The 25315-nt window shown below is 37.1% G+C and overlaps 3 protein-coding genes across 7 annotated transcripts in view; 1 reads left to right on the top strand and 2 right to left on the bottom strand.

Moving 5' to 3' along the window:
• LOC127453907 (protein dopey-1-like) overlaps positions 1-4533 on the bottom strand; it is a 32422-nt gene extending 27889 nt beyond the window's left edge. For 2 of the 5 annotated variants that reach the window (XM_051720671.1, XM_051720672.1), the window contains exons 1-6: positions 3250-4499; positions 1545-1737; positions 1253-1434; positions 987-1157; positions 717-906; positions 470-568 (exon numbers count right to left, since the gene is read on the bottom strand). In XM_051720671.1, the coding sequence (XP_051576631.1) occupies positions 470-568; positions 717-906; positions 987-1157; positions 1253-1434; positions 1545-1682 (780 nt within the window). In that variant the 5' untranslated portion in view covers positions 1683-1737; positions 3250-4499. Of the gene's footprint in view, positions 1-469; positions 569-716; positions 907-986; positions 1158-1252; positions 1435-1544; positions 1738-3249 lie in introns of all 5 variants that reach the window. The other 3 variants (XR_007899466.1, XM_051720674.1, XM_051720673.1) reach the window with 3 other exon arrangements.
• Positions 4534-5881: 1348 nt separating this feature from the next.
• LOC127454554 (proline-rich nuclear receptor coactivator 2-like) lies at positions 5882-8832 on the bottom strand. The gene is made up of 2 exons (XM_051721846.1): positions 8815-8832; positions 5882-8603 (listed from the first exon to the last, which is right to left on the bottom strand). Exons 1-2 carry the CDS (start codon positions 8830-8832, stop codon positions 8127-8129), a joined length of 495 nt encoding a protein of 164 aa, XP_051577806.1. The 3' UTR covers positions 5882-8126.
• Positions 8833-19806: 10974 nt separating this feature from the next.
• LOC127454458 (cannabinoid receptor 2-like) lies at positions 19807-24908 on the top strand. The gene is made up of 3 exons (XM_051721656.1): positions 19807-20137; positions 21545-21646; positions 21823-24908. Exons 2-3 carry the CDS (start codon positions 21565-21567, stop codon positions 22884-22886), a joined length of 1146 nt encoding a protein of 381 aa, XP_051577616.1. The 5' UTR covers positions 19807-20137; positions 21545-21564; the 3' UTR covers positions 22887-24908.
• Positions 24909-25315: the final 407 nt, after the last annotated feature.

The raw sequence follows: 25315 nt of genomic DNA, 5'->3' as shown, positions 1-25315 counted from the left end.
TCTGTCTCTTCATGTAATCCCAGACTGACTCGATGTTCAGTGGGGGCTCTGTGGGGGCCATGCCATCTGTTGCAGTGCTCCCTGTTCTTCTGTTATAATCTAATCTCTTTGCAAAAGGAATGTCTGGGAGTCTAAAATGCATATTTCCTACTGACACACTAAAGCTGAAGATATAAATAACCATGTGATGTTTTTGTGAAACATCTTATGTGCCTAAGACTTTTGCACAGTATATCTTTAGGTTGCACAGTAGTACTGTATATCTGGAATATATTGGCATTGGCCACTGAAAAAACAATATCGGACAACCACTAATACACACATCTGTTTTTAAAGTCAACAGAACATGAAACTCTGCCTCCTGTGAAGCTAGATGGGAGATTGTTTGAGAGCTGGACCTCAACTGAAACTCATTAAGTAGGTTAAAAAGATAAATGACAGAGATTTTAAATGTAGATAAATATTTTACCTGACTCATGTGGAAGGGGAAGCAGAACAGGATGAGGTCCAGGGTGCTCCTCTGCACTAGCACACTGGAGTCCTGAACAGACGTGCTGACAGCCTCCACCTGATAAAAAACAATCAAATAATAAAAATATAACTTCCCTGTAAATAAATGTTAGTAAAAACCAAAACAATTTCTGTATACTGTATCAGTAATTTAGATGATTTTTTGAATCTCTGCTGTTTTGCTGGCTGAGTTATGCTTAAGTCACCATCAGTTCAATGTCACTGCCAATGATGTACAGCTGGTCCTCCATGGATAATTTACGGTTAAGGTGCAGAAGGACGAAGGAGACTCCAGGCAAGCGCACAGCAGGGCTGGTTAGAATACTGCCCCAGAGTGCACCATAAAAGGCTGGCTGCTCCACAGCCGCTGCCACCTTTTCCAGCAAGGTATTGGTCCTTCACACAACAGATAAAATATGATTTAAAATCTATTAACAGGTTTGCACCTTGATTGTGATTTAATGTTTTCAGTTTACCTGTCATAATACTCTGAGCCCTCCTCCAGACCAGGCAGTACTCCAGTCAGAAGCCCCTGCAGGCCTGGTTTGAGAGTCTTCCCCAAGGGCAGGTAGTAGGTCTCATACAACCCAAGTAATACTGGCTTCACAGACATAGCAGCATTGGATAATAAAGGGAAGAGCCCAGAACTGAGGAGGAGAGAGATAAAGTTATATATTAGCCACTAAATGTCATAGCTGTAACTGAAAATTAAAATGAAATATAAATTGTCCACAGCTTCTACCTATAAAGGAAAAGATCCTTCGCCAGGCGTTTTGGTCCAATGATCTTAAAGATGATCTCGTAGGTCTCCAGGGCCTTGCGGTGAACCCCGCTGGGCAGCGCCGGGTGAAGGCATTGTGCCAGACGCTTCCCAATTGTCAGTTTCTTGGGTACAACTTGGTACTTGCCATTGTTTTGCAATACCTGTCAAAAATTTTTTTTTACAAATGTAGATAAACATCAGTAAACCAAGTGACAGCATTTTGAACCAGCTCCTCTTTGTTTAGAAGTGATGGTTAGAATGTGTTAAGGACCTTGTTGAGCTTTCCGAGAGCTGAGATCAGATCGGCCCATTCGCTGGAGTACTCAAAGTTTTTTAGGGCCTTATCCACTGCTGCCACATAATTCCTGTACTTCGAGTCACTGAGGAGTTCCAACTCCTCTGCGTTCATCGTCCTACACGATGGGACTAAAAGCGGATTCCGAGGTCACATACGAACATCACACCTTAATTTCAGAGGAAGAGTGAGAAATGCACAAAGGTTAAACTCTGATAAGGACAGTGCACTCAGTGAGTAATGTTACAATGTAAATCACATGCTTGATGATGGAATGAAGAGCTCACACCCAGATTCCAGCATACTGCAGGGTATAGCCATTTTTAAACTCAACCAAACACACAGCAGGCTTTTAATGTTCAGAAGAGCTCACTGTCACTGATGGAGACGCTGTAGGAGGCTGTTAAATTATTAACGTGTATGACTCAGTGTAGGTGAGGCACCTTATAAAGGACAAAGAATATCAACAGCTATAATACACCTGACTGGGGAAACATAAATACGGCAAAATTGTACTGCAGGCAAATTCAGAGTTATCAGTAGTTATGTTATTCCCCATGTTAATGAGAGCGTGACATTCTCGTCAAAAATAACCTTTCCAAATCAAAGGCTTTTTAAACAAAACAAACAGCACAAAACAAAAACAAAACAAGATAAAGTAAAAAGGTGAAGTTGATGTCCTTCAATATTACAGGGTATTTAAAACAAATCAAATTGTTTTTACTCCTTCCAAAAATCAAAACAAAGCAAAACTAAACAAGACAAGACAAAGAAAACAGGTTTAGTTGATGCCCTTCAATATCAAAGGCTATTTAAACAAAACAAACCATTTTTCTCTAACCAAACAAAACAGAGCAAAACAAAAACAAAATGTTGAGAGGTTTGGTTGATGTCCTTTAATATTAGAGGGTATTTAAACTAATCGAATTGTTTTTACTCCTTCCAAAAATCAAAACAAAGCAAAACTAAAACAAAACAAGACAAAGAAAACAGGTTTAGCTGATGCTCTTCAATACCAAAGGCTATTTAAACAAAACAAACAGTTTTTACCCTGACCAAAAACAAAACAGAGCGAAACAAAACGAAAAGTAAACAGGTTTAGTTGATGCCTTTCAATATCACAGGGTATTTTAACAAAACAAACAGTTTTTCTCTAACCAAAAACAAAACAGAGCAAAACAAAAACAAAACGTAAAAGGTTTAGTTAATGCCCTTCAATATTACAAGGTATTTAAACAAAACAAACAGTTTTTACTCTAACCAAAAACAAAACCAAGACAAAGTAAACAGGTTTAGTTGAGGACCTTTGAAATCTGCCTCTGTATTCCAATGGACTAAATTAAAATGTTAACAGCATGCAGTAGCAATGCATTTGACAGCTCCTTGCATTTAGCAGGCTGATTTTGATTTCCCATGATCTGCTGATAGGGGAACAAGGGACCGTGATGTGAAGAAAAGGCCCCTCTAAGGTCCCCAACAGCAGTTAGCCAATGTGACAATCGTGAATCAGGACTTCAGTGTCAAGATATCAAAACCTCTTCCACTGGTACAATGGCTAACAACCCCAGTGCATATAACCTCCACATCAAAACACGATCAAATGTCATCAACACACGGCTAACCGGCTAAGCTAGTGAATGCTCGCTCTAGAGATCATCCTGTATAACGAGCTGTTGCTTACCGTTGTCAGTCGGGCGACGTTTTTGAGGAGTTGTTTCTCTGCCTGTTTTAGTTTGTCTTGTGACTGGATGGATAGATAGATGGATGAATGAATGGATATATGGATTGATGGACAGGCTGTGAGCGATGTACGGTCTGATGCGACGTCGGTGATTAAACGCTTTCCCGGACACCGCTGGCGAGATTACATATCTGCTTTCTTTAAATACATCTGTCATACACCAGTGTTAATACTGACATCAGTCCTGGCTGCGTTGACACTCTGCGAATGGACCCATTTTTGATGAAAGTCGTTGACAGGTGAGATGCTGTATAATGCGCGTGCGGGAGCAGTTCCTAGTTAAACACAGAAGACGTCATCTTTTCATAGTAGAAGTTTCCATGGCATTTATTTCCCTACGAATGTAGTTTGTAACATACTGTACATCTACAAAGCCTTCTTGCAGAAAATAATACTCAGTATTCAGCCTGATTATGTGGTTTGATTTTCATTTAAATAATGGAAATATTGTTGGTTCTTTAATAATAGACCGGCTGAAGGAGAAATGTGTGTATTTTGCCAGCTAATGTCGCTGTGCAAATACTAAACAGAACCCAAATCCAACGTCACACATTTATATTTCAAGTGCATTGTAATTGTCAAGCTAATGTTATTGAAATGCGTTATACGTAAATATGTTAGTTCACACGCCATTTGATTCAATTTGATAAACATTGGTTTAACTACAGTAGGAGATGTAGGGTGATATCAGCTAAAGTGGGCCACATTTTGGTCAGTCGTCTAGAACAACATTATAATGTCTTTGCACAATATCTAGGCTGTTCTTTGTTTGTTAATTCAGGTCTCTTCTATCGTTTTATGTTGAAAATATATGTAACAAAACAAAGAACCATTTAAATGTTAAAGTCACCCTCTGTGTCATCACTGTTGTGTTCAGGTAAAATGGGCCAGTGAATCTGTATAGCAACAGTAGGTTCTGTGTATTTATACCATCCTAATAGAACACATCCAAACTTGAATTTAAATTCTTTCAATATTATTTGGGCAGGTTTAATAAAAGCAACCATCAAAATATCTCTTATAAGTCAGTTTAAAAAGTAGCCCATTTTAGCGGATGGGGGTTTGCCAAAATGGACCAGCATGTATATTGTCTTTTTCAATAAATAAGTTGTTTTGTAAATTACCAAATGTTTTTCTTATACAGATTATCATGACAATTCATGATACTTTAAATCTAGATATTTAATAGTTGCTTATGAATATATAATCCTTTATAAGTTTAAAGGTGCAGTTAGCATACCAGGGAACTAATCTTGTGTTTTTCCCATCCAGCCTCCGTAAAATGATTTGCCCTGCCTACCTCAACAAACTCAATCCAATGAAAAGTTGAAACATGTCAAGTGCTATTGTGAAAACTGTTTAAAATAGTTTGCAGTGATTGGATATCGAATCTTGAATTATGACACCCCAACCTTCTATAGCCCACTTTAGCTGACATCACTCTATTAAATTTACTGTAGAGATTATTTAACATTGCCTGTTTAATTATACTGTTTGATTTTTCATAAATCAGTTTAAGTGTCCCATGTAATTGAGGCTTATATTCATATCCTGAAACAGGAAGTTCCTGTTGATATCATAGTTAAATCAAATATTACTGTGCAGGCAATCAAAAAAATGCAAACAACAATCGTAAGCACTGGCAAATGTAAATCATTTGAAAGCAAAGTGGCTGTTATTGTCTGCCACTGCAGTGTAAAGATGTCTTTGGTACAAACTTAAAATGTGCCTTCCTTGTATGGTTTTTATTTTGGCTGTAAATTTGGTTTCAAAAGTGGGGGCTGGATTTTGTATGCAACTTATTATTGTATAATGTTTCCAGTAAGTGCCAATGTCTAAATGAGGACATACGCATGCCCTTAAATTGAGCCCGGTCCAAAAGAATGATCGCTTGCAAAGCCTGTACCAAGTTAATAGTTTCAAAACTCTGGGCCGAAGTCCAATGCGAAGTGTCAGTTATCCTACGTGTCCTACCTATTACCCAACACAAATATTTGTAAATCATATTTAAACAAACGTCTAAACTACTAACACTGTGTTGGTTTTAGTGTGACCAATGACTTTTTTTCCCTTGCATGTGTGTATACACATTATACAATAAAAATAGTATATATAAAATATATTGTATATCTTATATATATTATTTTTTATTGTATACTGTGTATTCTATATTGTGTGTATTGTATACTGTACATTGTATGTTATTATTTGTATATTGCGTTGTAATTATGTGTATATTAGATATGTAAATTGTGTTGTGTAATCTGATTTTATTGTAAATTGGTATATGTCTCATCACTGTCATGACTTCTATGTTGCTCGGAACTGCACCCAAGACTTTCAACCACTATTGCACTTGTGTATATGGTTGAGTGACAATAAAAGTGATTCGATTGATTTGGGTGTAGAATTCAAGGAATTAGTGAACAAATATATTTTATATACACTGCAACAGTAACAAATTTGAATACCAGCATCTTATACCCAACACCCATTATTGGTCTTAAAATGTTTACATTCAAGCTTCCAACATCCTAGACAGCAATCAGATAAAAAGCACACACAAAAAATATTGGGGGGGAAGGGAAGGAATTTTATTTTTTCTTTTAGACAACCAAATTTCACATCTTGTACATGTCTTTTATTCCAATTCTTACATGGGCCTTCAGTTTCCTTTTAAGTGACATTTTCATGTTTGGGACAAATTCAAAGCCAATTATTTGGGATACAGTCAAATTTAGGAAAAGGACTTTTACACATACAATTCAAATAAGTGAGTTTTTACTTTAAAAGGTTAAAATGTAATCTTGGATTTCTGGATGTAAACCGCAGCATCATTGGCCTCAAACATCAGCCTGCGGAGGAAAGGCCAGTGTCTTGGTGCGAATGTATGCTGCTTAATCAACTTGGAAAAAGGGCAAAATAATGACTGTTATAACCTAGTAAAACTTAGAACAATTTCTCTATTTGCATAGGCAACTTAAAATGTATAAAAGTCCATTTCAATTTCAAAATGTTTTTTTTTTCCCTTTCATTTTTTTTTTTGCATTTAAAGCTGTTGCCCCTACACAGTGCGTTATACTTATACAAAATAAAAAAATATGTGCAAGGTCACTGGCAACAATCACAGTGTAGGGGTTTTGATGCACTACAGGCAAATTTTCTCTTTTCTTAACAAAATATTCTTCAGCATTTGAAAACAAGTCACGTCCTTAGCATGACATACATTCAGTGTTATTACTAAAAATACTTTATCAGCAGGTTTTAAATATTCCTGCACAAATGTACAATATGCTACAACATTTTATACATTTCATTATTTACATGGCTCTATTACACACAAAACTCTTCAGCTTTGTTTTGTCATCTTTATGATGGCTATTAACAACACGTTCTGCCAGAGAGGTAGTTTTCACCACACTCATAACTAAGTAGGAAGGGGGTGCTTCATCACATATCCACAGCTGAAAGAGCAACATTGTCTGAAACTTTGGAACACAAATGAACAGCAGTGCAAAAATAAGTGAGACATGGCAGTGCGTGTGTGTGTGTGTAAAATGCTGCCATACTGCCTTTTTAACAATGTAAACATGTCCACGCTGGACTTCCGCCCTACGTCTCAAGTCCCCTATGTCATGATACATACATTTCATAACAACATTAAAACATATCGCAGAGCAAACAAGGCCATGAAACGAGACCAGAGAAATCTCCTCCTGTGGTCTTGCAGCCACAAACCTCCTCCGCATTATTGCTGTGCAATTGTTCTAAAAGTATAGCAAATGTTCAAAAATGAATTCCAAATGTGATTTGTCAAAAGAATCAAAACACTGATTTACGCCAATGCCTTCCTCAATGATTTATGGAACTTCTAACCATATCTGGCAAGCAAGAAGGGATTTCAACCTAAAGAAGCTTATTACATAGCCTAGCTTTGGTAAACATTACAATCACATTAATTTTCTAAGCTATAACATAGGGGATGCAAAAATCTTTAACGCTGAAATAGAGCTTGTGAACCTTAGTGACTTTCAACACCTATAGTGCAATGCGCACAGCGCCATTAAAAAAAAAAAAAAAAGTACAGGTGTTGAAAGCACAAGGTCCATTGTGCCACCTCATTAGGCCTGAGGTTAGTCATATATGACATATATGATGTTCACTTAAGCTTGTTCCCCTCCACATTCTGTTCACTTCATTCTCCATGCAGAACAAAGTCAAGTGGCTTTTACTTCCCAAAAGCGAAATAAAAAGATAAGCTGGAAATGCAGTATGCACTATAGCGCTACAAAATGCTGCTGCAAGAGGTTTCTGCCACTCCTCACATGATTAAAACTCAAGCAAAGGGTGTGCATTAAACTTCAGCAAGCAAAACAAGTAACATTTTGGAAAAGAAAAGGGTGTGAATATTTGGAATTCTATTCCTAAGCCTGGTTGAGAAGAAAAAAAAACACACTGACTGCCACGAACAGCCATCAAAAAAAGAAGAAAACAAAACAGAATCATAACAGAGCAATGAGTATTTAGGGAGGACATCCAGTTCATCATTTGTCATGGCATATAACTCAGCTACGAATTCTCAACCCCCCCTTAAGGCCACAGTGATGTAATAACTAGTTTTTCCTGTTTAAAAAAAAATAAGGTGAGGTACATTAGCAGAAACACCTTCCTGTCAAATGGTCATTACCTTAAGACACAAATCTAAAAATAGCTGTAAAATATATTACATCGCTGAAGCATTCTAGGGGAGGGCAAGAGGCCAAAGCAGAGCCTTCTTTCAAATATTGGCTTAAAGAGAGCAGCAGTGAGAGACCTGCTTAGGCCTGAACCTTCAGGAGGCTCTTCAACTGAAAGGTCATAATCTCACGGTGATCGCATGGGCCCATGGGAAGAGACACCCAGTGGCTCGGGGGCTTGGGTAGCACACTTGGGGATGGAGGCTCACTAAACTTGGCTCCAGCATAGTTCTGACCACATTGAGCTGACAAAAGTTTGTTCAGATGGGACATGGTACCCTCCCAATTCTGATCATACGTTGTGGCAAAATGAACCGAGGCATTCTTTTTGTCTACGGACACAGCCTGCCACGCCTCAGGAGACCAAGAATAGTTGGTGCCCTTCTCACCCCTGCGGTGATGAGGCACCCCTAAGGCTCCTGTGGCAGAATGCACCACTCCATTCTGATCTAGACTTCTTTGCTTGCCCCTGCCAATCTGGTGGCTCTTTTTAGGTGCTGGGCGATCTGGAATGTTGTATCTCTCACCACCTCCCATACTGCTTTGATTAGATGTCACCTGTCGGAGAAAAATATGAAATTCAGTTTAATCAGTATTATATATATATATATATATATATATATATATATATATATAAAAAAAAAAAAAAAAAAACATTTTGCAACATTTAAAGGACCATGACCAAATCAGATATAAATGTAAACAAAGCTGCAGTAAAGTTTCCATGTTGCAGTCTTATAACAAAGGGCTACGTGCAGAACGAGGCAGCCTTCGCGTCTCCGCCCATCCCCCACTTACCTCACTGTTGGAAAAAAGTTGAGTGCGTGGGGTTCTTTACTTTTTAATTTCTCCTCGCCAATCGGGCTCCAGGTCCTCGAAGTAGTTGATCTACTTCTCGCTGCACGTCTGTGTCCAGCAAGATCTGAGGTTTTCATGTGCCAATGAGCGTTGTTTTGTCGTGAAACCGAGCTGAACATGTATTCACCTCGGCGCACGGTGCTCTAGAAGCCGTGAATCTATCAAAAACAAATTAAATTCGTGTCACATTCAGTACAGTATTTCCCTGTTGTATTAGACCTTCCACCAATATCCAATGCCAAATAAACAAAAGGTTATGCACTGAGGTAAAACAAGAATAAATAACTAAACAAAACTGGTCGATCTTAAACAATCGTTATTTAAGCCATGCAATTTAAAGTATGAACCGATTAAAAAAGAAAAAGACCAAATTTGCTTTCGTGTGATATTACGTAAACAACATCTAATCTTCCTCCAGTATGCCCAACAACGAGTCTCTCAAAAGACTCAGTTGGCAGTTTTCAAGGAAAATTAATATACTTTTAGTAGCTTAGTACAAAACAGGATTTAATCACAAAACCGAAGAACAACTCCAGGTTTTAGATGAAAAATAAAGGAATTATATCATGTTTTCTGGCCGCGAACCAAAACAAAGACTCTTCAACGCAACATGGCGTCAATCCCGTCGACGACTCCCTACGCTTTTAACTAAGTAAAAAAAAAAAAACTTACCGACTTCCTCGGGCTTTGATGGAAAAAGCCTTTCGTCTTCACTTGGCCTAGTTCGTGAGTTATAGCTGTTCGTAGATAAATTATTTTCCCGATATGTGAAATCCGAGGTTACAGCGGAATGATAACTTCCTTCTCCTGGTCGTCTCCGTCTACCAACACAAAATGGATACTCAACAAAGCATAAGTAGTTTAGTCGTGTGCAGTCCTGACCAATCATGAACCGCCTCTGCCATCGTCTGACCAATGGGAGTAGTGGACACGCCTGTTGCCATTGTTGCTGCGTCATCGAGCGTTATGCGTTTCTGTGGAATTTTGGGTTTTCCGCGTTACTGTAATATGAAAATTGTCACATGATATGTTCCGGTTGGTTTCATCTCCTAATGCAAACACTGAAATGTACTTATTCCCATACCACACTACTATCGCTTTAAAGCGTGTAAAGGCACAGCACGATCGAAAGTGTCTATTAAAACATTACCCCGCACACGCTGTAAAATTCTGTTGAACAATGACACGGTGTGGTTGATTCCCAAAGGGCTTAAATATCCAAAATTACTGATTACACAAAGAATCAGCTTTTATGATGGAAAAAGTGTTGAAGCTCGATCTACATTGCGTACAATTTCAGAAAGGAGACACACATTTGTTGTGGAAATGATCATGTATGATAAAAAGAACTTGATTTAGAATTAGTAAAGTTTTTTTTTTTTTTTAGAGGACGTCATATATTAGCCTACTAAACTGAAATAGCTTAGACATTACGATAATAATAGGAAAGGTGTGACTGGGGTAATAAAAACCCGAAAAGATACTACTGCCATGCCATCTCTTAAGAGGTGTGGCATGAGTGACAACAGGTAGATTATAACCTGTGAAGTGGTGTCTAGGCTGAGTTGTAATGACAAAAGGAGTAAAGGGTGATGGTGCTCCTCCTATAGAAGTAACCAACAAAGGTTTTATTATTGGGGGGTGTAAATCATTGTAGTGCTCAGAGAGGCACATAAAGCCATTTGGTGTTCCATGATGTTCTCATGGATTGTTTATGGTGCTCAGTGTTGTATAAAGTATCCATTTGTCATACTTGAGTAAAAGTAAAGATACCTTCATGGAAACTGACTCAAGTAAAAGTTAAAGTAGCTCACGAGAAAATGACCTAAGTAAAAGTATTAAAGTAACTGATATTAAATGTACTTATGTATCATAAGTACAAGTAAATTGCATAAATTACAGAACAGTTCATTAAACCCATGGCAACTTATTTGATTGGTGGTGCTCATCATTTACTCGCCCCTCATGCCATCCCAGATGTGTATGACTTTCTTTTATCTGCAGAACACATACAAAGATTTTTAGAAGAATATTTCAGCACTATAGGTCAATTCAATGCAAGTGAATGGTGGCCAGACATTTCAAGCTACAAAAAGCACATTAAGGGAGCATAAAGTTATCCATACTACTACAGTGGTTAAATCCATGTCCTCTGAAGCGATTCAGTTGGTTTTGGGTGAGAACAAACCAAACTGTAACTCATTTTCACTGTATATCTTGCTATTGCAATCTCTAGGCACGATCATGATTTCAAGCTTGATTTCACTTTCTAGTGCTTGATGCATGCGCAGAGCCCTAGGTGGCACTATAGGAAGTGTAATCTAGCTTGAAATCCTGATCGCCAAGGAGACTGCTAATGTCAAGATGTATAGTTGAAAAAGGAGTTATATTTTGGTCTATTCTCACCCAAAACCAATTGGATCCATTACGAAGACACTGATGAAACCACTGGAGTCTTATGGATTACTCTTATGCTGCATTTATGTGCTTTTTAGAGCTTCAAAGGTCTGGCCACCATTCACTTACATTGAATTGATACATAACAGCAATATTCTTCTGAAAATCTTTTGTTTGTGTATGTGTGTGTGTGTGTGTGTGTGTGTGTGTGTGTGTGAGTGAGTGAGTGTGTGTATGTGATAAACATCTTGGATCGAATGAGGGTGAGAATATTATGACAGAATTTTCATTTTTTAATGAACTATCCATTTAATGGCGCATTCAAGTCACATCAGAATGATCATATTTATGGGATGAGTGTGAATGAACACCACAGTCCATAAAAATTGGAACATTGAAGGAGGGAGTTCAGTGACCAGAACAGAGACTTGTGAGGGTGGGCTCTTTCATTTGGGCCAGTAAGCAACCACCCAGAACACCCTGGTAACTGCATAGCAATGTGCTGAAACAGTTAAAACAACTAAACAACAGCATAGCAACAACCTGACAACCACCTAGAACACCGTGCCAACTGCAGAGCAATGTGCAAAAGCACAGAAAACAAACCAACAACCTGGCAATCACATACTGTAGCAATGCGCCAAAGCACACAGCAGAGATCACCTTGACAACTGCATAGCATGCCCTAGCAACCATCCAGAAAACCCTAGTTCCCACATGCTGTAGCATAAATGTGCTACAAAGCGATAACACTTTAGCAACCACCAGAAAACTAGTTTTGCTTAGGCAAAGACCATTCACATCTAAAATGTAAAATATAAAAATAAATATTGTTGGACATTTTCATGAGCCCTGGTAATTATTCATACACATCATATCTTGTTTAAATGTAAAATGTAAACGCATGTGATTGACTTTTATATGAACAGGTCTCCTGGAAAGGCGTGAGACTGATCGCACGTAACTTCATTATTTAACTGCTTTTCATAATTTTTAAGCCTAAACTTATCAAATTAATTACTAAAAAATAAAATAAAATAAAATAAAATAAAATAAACTCACATGAGCAGTTTCTTGTCTTCCCCAGTGGAGACAAGACTATGGAACACGTAATCTGGCGCGCGCTTCGCTTGTGATTTTGATTCAGATTCATGATTCACAAAATGAATCATTCAGACCGCTTTTTGAATGTTTTTGTTCAGTTCAAAAGAATCACATTTAAAAGATTCGACTCAAATGATTCTTTCACCGAATCACGCATCACTATCGCCGATCTGCATGCATTTTTGCACATATAGCTATAATTATTATTTTTATATTTTATTTTATTTTTATTTTTTATTTTTTTGCGGTGTTCAGTCGCAAAAGTAACTAAAGTGTCTGGAGAAATTTATCGCAGTAAAAGTATCAATTTTCTCTTCAAAATGTAGTGAAGTGAAAGTCCAAAGAAATGTTTAATTAGTACAATATTAAAAAACTGTACTTAAGTACAGTAACCAAGTATGTGTACTTCATTACTACACACCTATGATGGTGCTATAATTCTGAGAACGTTTTAAGTTAAACAGCTGTTAGAAGTTAGATAAACAGTTCTTTTAGGCCTAGCTTAAACCTTCTTGGCCTGTTGTCCTATTTCTGACTTTTCCTCAGGAGGCTACTGGCAATGCTCCATGTGAATAAGCACCCTTTTTCTTAATATAAAATATGCTTTATTCAGAAAACTTATCTGAATTATGGTAAATTATTGCTGTTTGACAAATACTTTACTATTTAGGCTACATTATGTGAACAGACCTACTGTTGCAGTGTGCAATGGATGATTTATGTAGCCACTTTTTTTCTGAATATTGTTGGAATTCAAATAGAGTACTGTTAGAATGCAGAAATTCAAACTTAGCATGATCAAAAGTATTGACATGATCTGATCTCTGGGTGGAATAAAGGTATCTTGGCAACATTCAACTGGTAGTAACTCAGCTTTAGTGGTGGTTTTGTTAATTTTTTTAGGTGAACATGTACAATTTTACAAATTACACTTTTAAAGTAATGTTATTTTTTATTTTACTATTTAATGTTTTTGTCATGTTCAGATTTCAGTGGTTTAACCAGTCCACAGAGATTATGTTCCAGACTAGTGTTGTTGAAAGCTGGTATTTGTGACTGCTTTACTTACTTATCACGCTTATCCACAAGTAAACCAGTTGCATAACACTGCACTTGTCTGCCTGTTTAATCAAAATCCATATTTGGTGACGGAAGTGCACACTCACCTCATGTAACCTTGGGTTGGAGCTATCCAGGGGGCTTGGCCCAAGTTTGTAACCTAAGTTTGGAAAGTAGGTCAAGTGGGAGGCTCTTGTTTCTCACACATGATTTGAGAAGAGGTCAAATGACCAAATTTGACTATGCTCTGGGAGAAACATAAAGATGTAAACATGCTGTCAGAAAAATATACACAATATACTTATAGCTTCCCACTGGTTGGATGGACGGACGGACTCAAAATATTGTGGGAAATTTGACACGGAGTGTTAAAATGAACACTTTCTTTGTGAACATACAGGTCCATCTTTGATAGTGTTCAATAAGCACTGACCAAAGTGTTACTTCTATGAACACTCTTTTAGTGTACAACACTTCAGATGTTGAAAATGTAATACTTAAGGGTGTTACCGTTAACAAGCAATGGTGTTGCATCACAAAACGGTTACACAGGGCACTGAAACTTGTTTTAATACTTATATTTTATACTAGATGTTAAAACAGCAACATTACAATTATGATAAATTCATAGTACACTTAGCTTACATTTGAAATATCAAAAAAGGAAAAAAACTGACAATCAGAATGGGAGTTATGCATTTATTGAAACAATACAGCTTCCTTAAAATCTCCAATAACATCCTCAAATTAAAAAATTCATGTTTAATGCTGAAACAACACAACATGTGTCATCCTTTAAAGCATCAATAACACAGTTAAAATATTCACAGGTAAAAAAATAAAAAAATAAAAATAAAAATACACATTAAAACTTCCTTCATATCATAAATTAAACATCTATGTGAAGTGCTGAAAAAATACATCTCTTTGTCACTATGTGTATAAATGAGTCAGATCCATAAAATCAGAACAGTCCTTGTTCACTACCCATAGCTTTTGGGGCATTTAGTCAATTAATCTGAATGCATGGACAGGTTCAATAAAATTTGACTTGAAATCTACAAAAAAGTATACTTTACGTGCTCTATATATGAGCAATAATATATTAAGTATCCTTCTGAATGCATTGCAAATAAAACATGTCATCATGGATTTGTAGTTACACTCAATTACTGTTTAACAGTTTTGCTCTTAAAGGAATAGTTAACCCATAAATAAAAACTTGCATCGTATACTCACCCTCATGCCATCCCATGTGTGATATTCTTTCTTCAGCAGAACACAAATGAATATTTTTTAGAAGAATATTTCAGTTCTGTAGGTTCATTCAATGCAAGTGAATGGTGTCCAGAACTTTGAAGCTCCAAAAAGCACATAAAGGCATTTTACAAGTAATCCATCCGACTCTAGAGGTTTAATCCATGTCTTCAGAAGCAATGTAATCGATTTTGGGTGAGAACAATCCAAAATGTAACTCCCTTTTCACTGGATGATCATAATTTCAAGCTATGGCATTCATGATATGGAACTCTTCACTTCTGCAGTAGACAGTGTGTTTCAAAAGCATAGACTACATGTTATATTAAAATATATTATTATAATTAAATTCCACCATGAAAGTCTGCACGACATCCCCGTTCAGTCATGAGGATTTAATTTATAAATGATCTTTTCGTTTAGAAATTAGATTACTTACAACAATATTAACATTACCTGATGTACACTTCAAAAGGACAGACATAATAATAAATTCCCCATGTTTCCCATTTTCCTCAATACATTCCTTCGCTTCCACCATGTAACACTGAGCAAACGGTATAGATGGTTTAGAAAGACCAACAATTTCAAACAAAAAAATAACTCCAGTTGTTACACAAAAACGAATGCCATATCAAACATATGTAACCTGATTTTGTCTTGATTAAGGTTTGCAAACCCTTAAATAAATAATAAATGTATTATTCAGCTATATAGCAAAAGAGAAAGCATTAAAAGCATTAGATTACGTGTTTACTGATAGTGGCATCTGGTGGCCAAGGTTGGTACCGCATGCATTTTTTTGAAGAGAGAAAAAAAAAAGTTTTTGAAGAGAGAAAAAAAATTTTTTTTTGAGAAAAGTTTTTTTTAGGAAAGAAATATACTTAAAAAATATAAGACTTTAGACTCAGGAAGGAACTGAGACACAATTTATTTATTTTTTTTCACCGTAATTTTTTTTTTCCACCTTGTGGTTCAGGGCTTCCGTAAAAAACAGTTTCCTACAGTGCTCGAATTGAGGGGGGGGGGGGCTGGGAGGATCCGGGACCCCCCATAAGGCATTAGGATACTTATATTTTAGTAAAAATAATAATGACAAATCTGATTAAATTCATGCAGTGGATACGGTAAATTTCGTGAATGAATTATTTACAGTAATTTATATTAAGTTTGTTTATAGGCTAATTGTCACGTCTCTTTAAAATATAAACGCCCTGTCCCACATCTAAAGACCGCTAAGCGCATGACATCGTTGACATGACTGCTTGCTTGGCGCCGCTCCGGTGAAGCTAACTTTAGCTAAAAAATGGAGAATAATAAACCTCCACTCGCAGTTGGGAAGAGAAAGCTTCTTACTGAATTTTTTGAGGGATAATTTTCTCTCTATATCTTTCTACTATATCCACTCCATGTCAGCGCTTTTGTATTCCTTGCATAAATTGGAAACATTTAGGCTTACTCATTTGTCATTATTAATAGGCCTGGTTCTACGGGGGTGCTAGAGATCACAATGAAGATGAGTGACAGCTTTTTAGTGATTATAAAGGATGCGCTGGTTGTGCGCTTTCTATGTTATATATAATCCATTCAGAATTTGTATAAAACTGGTCTTTCATCCTGCTAAGAGGAGGACCAACGGCCACGTACACGCTGCAAAGTTTCGGGAATTACATCTGCATATAAATGCGGGATTCACTCTTGAAATAGCAATGACTGACATATTGATAACCATAGCATTGTTTGTTCCTGAATAAAGCAGCCTTTTTGACTGAAATGGTTGAATAGTTTGCTGACTGACTCACCCATAACTGTCCCTTGCTGCCACCTACTGACGTAACAATGTAACTGCACTGAAATCGTTGAAAAATCCCCACCAACACTAACACACAGACTGACAGCCTGTCTTGTCACAATTTATATTTTTAATATCTAATAAACTACTTTCATGCATTTAAACAAGTCTTTTGGAACAAACATTATTATCACAAAGTGTCACATCAATCATCCAGTTGTTTTTAGGGTAGTAAATACTACATTGGTAAATAATGCTAGAATTATTCTGTTGGATGTACACTACTGTTCAAAAGTTCAAAAGTCTCTTCTGCTCACCAAGCCTGCATTGATTTGATCCAAAATACAGTAAAAACAGTAATATTGTGAAATCTTAGTGAGACTGGAAGCCATCTGATTATTTTCTACTGTTTTTGAGACATTTCAATGTATTTTGAAGTCACATGCTTTTACGGGTCTTCAAGTGCCTTATATGTAGTCCCCTGGTATATTTGCCATAGTTGCCCTTTTGGGTCTGCTGCTTTGTCACCCTCTAAATCCAGTATTACTTGGAGTAAGCCATTTAAAAGAAGAATAGTAGCTTAGTAATAGTATCTCTCTTTGTTGTATAACATTGGATGCATATTATGATCAAATAAATATGTTGTATATTTTTTTTTATAAATTGTATATTGTGAAACTATTATGGTGGGGACCCCCCATAAGACTTGATTCAATTCGAGCACTGGTTTCCTATCTGTCAAACGCTCCGTCGGAGGTTTCCCCAGATGCACCATCCTGTTGAAATCAATGCATTTGTAGCGTTCTCTGACAGAGCATAAACTTCCGGGATAATAAATTAACACACCGAAATGTCATTACATTCACAGAAATGTACTACTCCGGTATTTCAAATAAGCATTCAAATTAGCAGCATGCACAAAGGGGAAAGTCGGAGACTTACGTTTAAGATCTTAATTATAAGCAGCTGTCTCGCTTCGCATTCATCCGCCATGTTGGCGCTGTCCTACACATTTTGTGGAAAAATGACCATTACCATGGCGGTTTCGACAGTTATTAGGTTGTCTTGAAGGAGCCAACCTACTGATCTACTATTTAAACTAATTATTATTATTATTCTGAGACTAAAATGTCTACTCCTAGAAGTTTCAAGGTACATGCACCAAACTCAGCACAGACCATCAGACATCAGACGACCAGATAAACCCCATTCACTTACATTGACGGAATGTTCAGATGAGCCAAGACATTCAAATTTGAGCCACCAACAGAAGGCTTTACACATGCTTTAGTCTGCTCTTCTATCAGATCTGTATTTCTATCTGTCTCTTTTAATATGCTTTGGGCCACTCTATCAAATCTTTATTTCTTTCTAATTAAAATTCAGTCAAGCTTTATTTGAATTACTTTTTATTTTTTTACAATATTGCCATATCAATTCAATATGTCTCTATCTGTTTCTGTCTATTTGTCCTTTTTTCATCTATCTATCTATCTATCTATCGTTCTATCTATCGTTCTATCTATCGTTCTATCGTTCTGTCGTCTGTCAGTCTATCAATTAGTGCACCCTAGCAACCAAACTCCATTGACTTCCATTAAAATTAGCTTAGATGGATATCACCGGACCAGAACATCATAGAGACTTCTGGTTTGGCTCATTTGACTCAAGCTAGCAAGGAGCCTTTTGAGAATCACCCTGGTAACTGCCTAGCAACCAAATGAGCTCACCCTATCAACCAAGTAGCAAAACACATATCTCTGCACCAGAACATCATAGAGATTCTGGGTTGGCTCATTTGACTCAGGCTAGCAAGGAGCCTTCTGAGTATCACCCTGCTAACTGCCTAGCAACAAAATGAGCTCACATTAGCAACCAAGTAGTAAAAAAAATCTCAGCACCAGAACATCGTAGAGACTTCCGGGTTGGCTCATTTGACTCAGGCTAGCAAGGAGCCTTTTGAGTATCACCCTGGTAACTGCCTAGCAACCAAATGAGCTCACCTTAGCAACCAAGCAGCAAAACGTATCTCAGCACCAGAACATCGTAGAGACTTCCGGGTTGGCTCATTTGACTCAGGCTAGCATGGAGCCTTCTGAGTATCACCATGGTAACTGCAAAGCAACCAGATGGGATCACCCAAGCAACCGAGTAGCAAAACACACATCTCTGCACCAGCACTAACTATCTATCTATCTACCAGTTTTTCTGTCTGTCTGGAACTAACTAATTAACTAATTAAGCTTTTAAATCTTTTTTTCTTTTCTCCCCTTTTCTCCCCAATTTGGAATGCCCAATTCCCAATGTGCTCTAAGTCCTCGTGGTGGCATAGTGACTCGCCTCAATCCGGGTGGTGGAGGACGAATCTCAGTTGCCTCCACATCTGAGACCATTTATCTGCACATCTTATCATGTGGCTTGTTGCGCACGTTACTGTGGAGACGTAATGCGTGTGGAGGCCCATGCTATTCTCCGCGGCATCCATGCACAACTCACGACACGCCCCACAAAGAGCGAGAACCACACATAATAGCGACCACAAGGAAGTTACCCCATGTGACTCTACCCTCCCTAGCAACTGCGCCAATTTGTTTTTTTAGGAGAACTGGCTGGAGTCACTCAGCATGCCCTGGATTCGAACTTGTGACTCCAGGGGCGGTAATCAGCGTCAATACTCGCTGAGCTACCCAGGCCCCTGTTTTAAATCTTTTTTAAACTTTCAGACCAGGCTCTTTCAAGCCAACCTCAAAGTTTGTCTACAAACTTTATTTGTCTAGTTGAACATTCTAAATCGAACATCACAAATTTAATCTCAGTTATCCCGCGTATATAAATTTCAGAATAAACAAAAAGCTGCTCTGTCTACAGCAAATTCTGACTGAAACGAGAAAGGGCGAGCATATAATCTGAGGTAACGTTTAAGGCTAACTAGAGAGTAACGACTACTACTGTTGTTAATTATAAAAGTTTCTAATTTTAAAGACTTAAATCAAAAGGTTAATGTAATGTGGACTATATTTTTTTAATAATTTGTGAAAACAGAAATATTTTGTGTCTTAATTAACCAGTCGGGTCAAAAAATTTCTATTTATCCAGCTCGTTTTATCCAACATTATGTCCTATCACGAATTCACACATTAACCATCTGCATTCTTTGACTGAGTAAATTGGTGAAATGAGTAAGCACAACATAGATGGGAAGCTGTGGTAAAGAAAGAGTTTCAGCATTTGTTCAAATGTTGTTTTTTGGTGAAGAGACTTCAAGGTTCCTCTTTGGATACCATGTGATGTTTCAGCTCAGAGAATAAGACGTTTGGCACTGTCCATCTGTTGCTTTTCTTCGCTCAGTAATAGTTTCCTGGTCACTTTAATCTCTGTCACCTGCATCTCTACTCATATAAAATGAATACCTCACAGTTAATGTGATAATAGCCGCCTGGAAGGAAATTACACTAAAATTGAGTATTTATTGAGGTTCTCTCTCTCTCTTTCTCTCTGTCATTGGGGGTGTGGTATATGCTGTTTTGTTGTAATCAGAGTCAACTGCAGAAAGATCGGATTTGCGAAAGACAGTAAAAAAAAACAGTTTTCTGTGAAAATACACTACCAACAGCAAAACACAAAGGTAAGAAAAAATTTAATTTGATCAATGTACTATGCCAAACTCCTGTGTGAGCTGAAAGTGTCCAAGGGTAAATGTAAGGAATAGCAAATATATATCTTGTTTTAATAAGAAGTTTATTTTACAGGAAGACATGTACAGCATCGTGATGAAAAGTCACACATATTGTTTTATGAATGGTACATTTTACTTGCAATAGTTTAAAACAGCTTAACAAGAGAATGTGTGTGTGATTCTCACTTATATTATAAAGAAATGCAGTTATTATTAATTTTTCAGAAAACAGCTGAGAGTACAACTATCCTTGTTTTTTTTTTTTGTGTGTGTGTGTTTTTTTGTATTACTTTTTTGCTAATTCTTGTGGTATTTTGTAGTGTAAAGAATGGCTTTTTTTGACTTGGCATTTAAGGCTGAGAAAAAAATACTCTTACAATGTAATACAGTGAAAACACAACAATACCACACATAGTTTTGCCTCAATTGCACTCAGCTTTCTCTTGTTATAGAACAGTGTGATGCTTTGCCCAGCAGAGGGCAATTTCCAACTATTACTGTTATGGTTTTATACAAATTAAACTTTCTTTAAATCCTTAACAAAATTATTAGAATGTGGACTAATGGGCCAGGCTGGTTGTTTTTCATTCAGGATAATATCACCTCTCTTCCCAGTCAGAGCTCTGCAGCCTGAATAATGTGCAGTTGTATTTTTAGAATGCATTAGCCTATAAAAATGTTGCTTGGAGACATGTTTCACTTTATATGAGATTTAAGTGCATGTGTCCGTACTTACTTAGCTATAGTTTGTTCCTATGAAGTGAGATAAATCGGCAAAAACCTTCCTTTGCCATATTTTAAGACCATTAAAATTGGGGACAATTAAAAAAAAAAATCCATACATGAATGAAATGCGCCCCCCCCCCCCCCCCCCCATGCAAAACGTTTTCTGTTGTGGTTAAGTTTAGGATATGGGTTAGAATTAGTCTATAGTTACAGTTAGCTTTATTTAAAAACAATAGCGGTCTAAAGTATTTCACATTTAGAGAGAGAGAGAGAGAGTGTGTGTGTGTGTGTGTGTGTGTGTGTTTGTTTTATCCCTCTTCATCATGTCAATCAGAACTTCAATTCAACTAAAGATATTATATTGGAATTAATTCTTAATTCTACTTTTAACACTCTCTCTCTCTGTTGCTTTCTCTCTTAAATATTTATTCTGTTTTATCTGTAATGTGTATAATTTTATCATTAAAAAACACACTCAAACAGTAGCTGAAGCTAAAAGCAATTTAATGTGCCAACACATCAGATTAAAAAGAAACAATTTTAAAACCACAAGGTTTTTTTTCATTGGTCGAATACAAATACATTTGTCCACTGTTAACATTTTATTAACAAATAATTTATTTAAAATAGATATTTTTTTCCTGGGGAAAATGGAGAGCCAAACAGAGCAAAATCAAGAAGCAACTACTGTGCTTCATTTAAATGAATGTACAACGAACATTTCAACTGCAGGTACTGATGGTTTCTCATTTTGATATTTTATCCGTCTATGATCTGAAATTTTTAATACACTTTTAAACTTGAAAGCTCATTGTTTCATTTATGAATAATGTAGAAATAATATTTTCATGCAGTACCATATTTATTATGCTCCTAATTGTGTTAATCTTGACCTTTAACTGTTGCAGGTGAAAACATGTACAACAGCTTAATGTGCTACATGGTCCTGACCGAACCAGAGAAGAAAGCTATTGGCTCAATCTGCTTCCTGGCTGGCCCTGTGACTTTCCTGGAGAACATTCTGGTGCTGGGGGTCATAGTCAGCTCTGCCACCCTGCGCAGACGCCCATCATACCTGTTCATCAGCAGCCTGGCACTGGCCGACGCATTTGCCAGCTGTTTCTTCACCGCCAGTTTTCTAGACTTCCATCTTTATAGTAACAGTGATAGCTCTAATATATATCTCTTCAAGCTGGGTGGTGTCACAATGGCGTTCACAGGCTCTGTAGGAAGCTTGCTGCTGACAGCGCTAGACCGCTATCTCTGCATCTACCAGGCTTCCAATTACAAGGTGCTACTAACACGCACTAGGGCCAAGCTGGCTATTGTTTTACTATGGTGTACAACAATTCTAATCTCCTTTCTCCCTCTAATGGGTTGGAGGTGCACAACCTCGTTTAATCCTCCATGCTCCCGTCTTTTCCCCTATGTGGATCATCACTACCAGGCCTTCTGGACGGGCCTGCAACTTGTTGTGCTCTTCCTCATCATTGTTGCTTATGTCCTCATCCTGTGGAAGGCACACCAGCATGAAGCAGTAATGGGTGGAGCAAAACTGGGGAGGCAGAGTCTTAGAGGACAAGCGCGAATGCGCATGGACATCCAGCTTGCACGCACCTTCAGTCTGATCCTCCTGATCCTTGCAGTGTGTTGGCTGCCAGTCCTTTCCTTTATGATGGCAGATGTCTCAGTGAACCTTACAAAACCACAACAGAGAATGTTTGCTTTCTGTAGCACACTCTGCCTGGTGAACTCGTGTGTAAACCCACTCCTGTATGCCCTGCGTTGCCGAGAGCTGAGGGGAGAACTTTTAGCATTGCTGGAATGTTTCAAAGGAGGGAGGAAACGTACTTTGGGAAATACTCCTGTCATTCAGCAAGGAGATGAAAATGTTCACAAGGATCATACACTTGGAGACAGTAGCCAAGAAACTATTTCTGAGAGGGTAGACAGGCAGCAAAACAGCGTATAAATTACATAAAGTGATGTGTGTTGTTCATGATTTTCATATTAATCATTTGTCAACTTGTTTTATTCACTTTTGCTGAGTAGTGCGCATACCCAAAGTCCACAAAATTTAGATCTTCAGCATAATGTTATCATGCATTGTGTGATATCATGGCTATGATATGACAATTATGCTTTGCTTCTGATGGTAAGCTTCCAAATTGAAGTTCTGTTGTTTTGCTTTAAGAATTTTTAGGACATCAAATAACAATGGCATTTTAATAAGAACAATAACACAAGCAATACGAGCTGCTGAACAGGATTATAAGTTTGTGAGGCAATAATGTTTTCCATTACTTAATTTGCATTAACAAATCCCACAATGATAAATCAATCTACTCAATTTGATGAAGACAAAAAAAAAAAAATAAATAAAAAAGTAATGAGGATGATTGAGAGCATGGTTTCAAGGTCTCTGGTCAAGGCTCATCTATATATAAAAAGAACCACCCACAGAAGTTGGGTCCAGTGAGAATTAACTTTGGAAAGAGAGGTTCTTTTTGCATCACTTTGAATGTCAGAGGCAGGTTAAACTCATTTCCTACAGGATGTTGTTTTAAATGAATTTGAGTCTGGTATCAGTGCAAATTGAGTTAAATATGTATACACTCAATCAGTAATAACACCATAATGCAAAGAATAATGAAAGGTGGGCTCTGGCAACAGTCACAACACAAGGCTGATATAGACTGATGGGTAAGTGGCTTTATCTAAATGTCTAAAGGTGAACCTGAAAGCCATACAGTGTTATTTACAATTTTACTTTAAAAAATAGTTTGTTAGGCACTGAGTCCATAGCACACAACATTAGCATTTTAATATAGTCTGCTGTTAATGCAACATATAAAATAAGAAATACAATATAAACTTGCTATCTTCTAAAATACATGCCTTGAAGTTAACTCATTATGTTTAAAGTAGAATGTGTTGGGAAGACTTGATAATACTCTACTAGTAGTACACTAGATTTAGTGTCTCATTATCATATAAATATTATATTTATAAACAAAAGAACACATTTGAATCAGTATTTCCTACAATAGGTCTTTGCATAATAAAAACCGGAACATGGCCATTGTGAGTTGTAGCTATAACGTTGACTAGCTCTTCATGTATAATGCTATCTAGGTCAACCTTTCAGGGTTGAAATGACCTAAACACACTCAGAACAGCTGAATCGCCAGCTATGTTTTGACCCAAGCGTAAAAAAACACCTTTCGCCAGTATAGAAGTACATTACAATGTGAAACGGAATACCCTTAGCATTAATGATGACAACTAACAAAACTTTCACCTCACTTTTTGATAGATTGTACCTCTTGCTTTGTGGCACATCATTCTTGATGCCACTTTTTGGCTTTATCACAGTTCTTGGTTTGTCTCTCCCTTTATTACAAAAAGTAACTGATTGTTATGATACACTATAAGTAGACTGTGACGAGGAGGAGGGCGTGGCCGGGCCGTGAGGATGTACACCTGGCGCTGAGTTAATCCAGTCAGCCGTGAGGGTATAAAGAGGAGCCGGAGACGCCAGTAAGGGAGAGAGCGAGAGAGAGAGAGAGAGAGTTGCACACAGCTCGTGAACGTGTGTATTCTGCTTTGGGCTGGCAAGTAGGGCTGTTCGTTTCCAGAAATTTTGGAGATTTCTATTCCGATTCCTGGTTTTCGGAATCGATGGATTCAATTACAAGAGTCGATTCCAGACTCACTTTTTCGATTCCATTAAAAAAATGGAGGTAAAGTTAAATCTCATAATAAACAGCTCATTTTAAAGCATTCTTTGCACTGTTTATGATAGAATGAATGGCATTTACTATTTATAGGTCTATTCTAGTATTAAATTTGGTCCTAGATGCACATCCCAAACTGCAACGCTTCAATTGGGATACATTTGAGGGAACTTTTATCTACACTGAAATTGCCTGTTACCACCCATCAGTTGATCTTGTTATACCTTTTGTACACTAAATAAAAATGTCCAAACATACACTTTAGTTTTATTTAAAAATCCAGGTTTTTGTACTGGTTTATTTCATATAATATTACAATATTTTTCATGCGTATTTAAAATTTTGGTTTTGAATTTGATTTCATAGAATAATTTTTATGTAAAAATGGTGTAAAAAGAATGAAAAACATATATGCAAAATGTTTTAAAACATAGGCTTACTGTAAAAATATTGAGAATGAATAGAGAAGTGTTAGACTCTTGCTTTTATGAGTGCAGTCCATTCATCATTTAAACTTTAATCTACCGATTTATTAATGTGAACTGGGAAGCTAACTCGCTGTTACTTGATCCTCCTCCTCCTGCAGACAGGTGTTGTAACATCGGTGAAGTTGTTACTATACAATAATTTTCCATCACAAATTTGGCATTTTATTGGATTACTA

The sequence above is a fragment of the Myxocyprinus asiaticus genome, chromosome 16 (genome assembly GCF_019703515.2).
Source record: "Myxocyprinus asiaticus isolate MX2 ecotype Aquarium Trade chromosome 16, UBuf_Myxa_2, whole genome shotgun sequence".
NCBI lineage: Eukaryota > Metazoa > Chordata > Actinopteri > Cypriniformes > Catostomidae > Myxocyprinus > Myxocyprinus asiaticus.
Note: the sequence above shows the minus strand (reverse complement) of the source record. Positions and strands in the feature narration are given on the sequence as shown.

Excerpts from the sequence above, each read along its gene's own strand:
- LOC127454458 (XM_051721656.1), top strand. The coding sequence starts at position 21,565 with ATGGAGAGCCAAACAGAGCAAAATCAAGAAGCAACTACTGTGCTTCAT. Across the intron at positions 21,647-21,822 it reads AACGAACATTTCAACTGCAG|GTGAAAACATGTACAACAGC; the intron begins GTACTGATGGTT and ends TAACTGTTGCAG.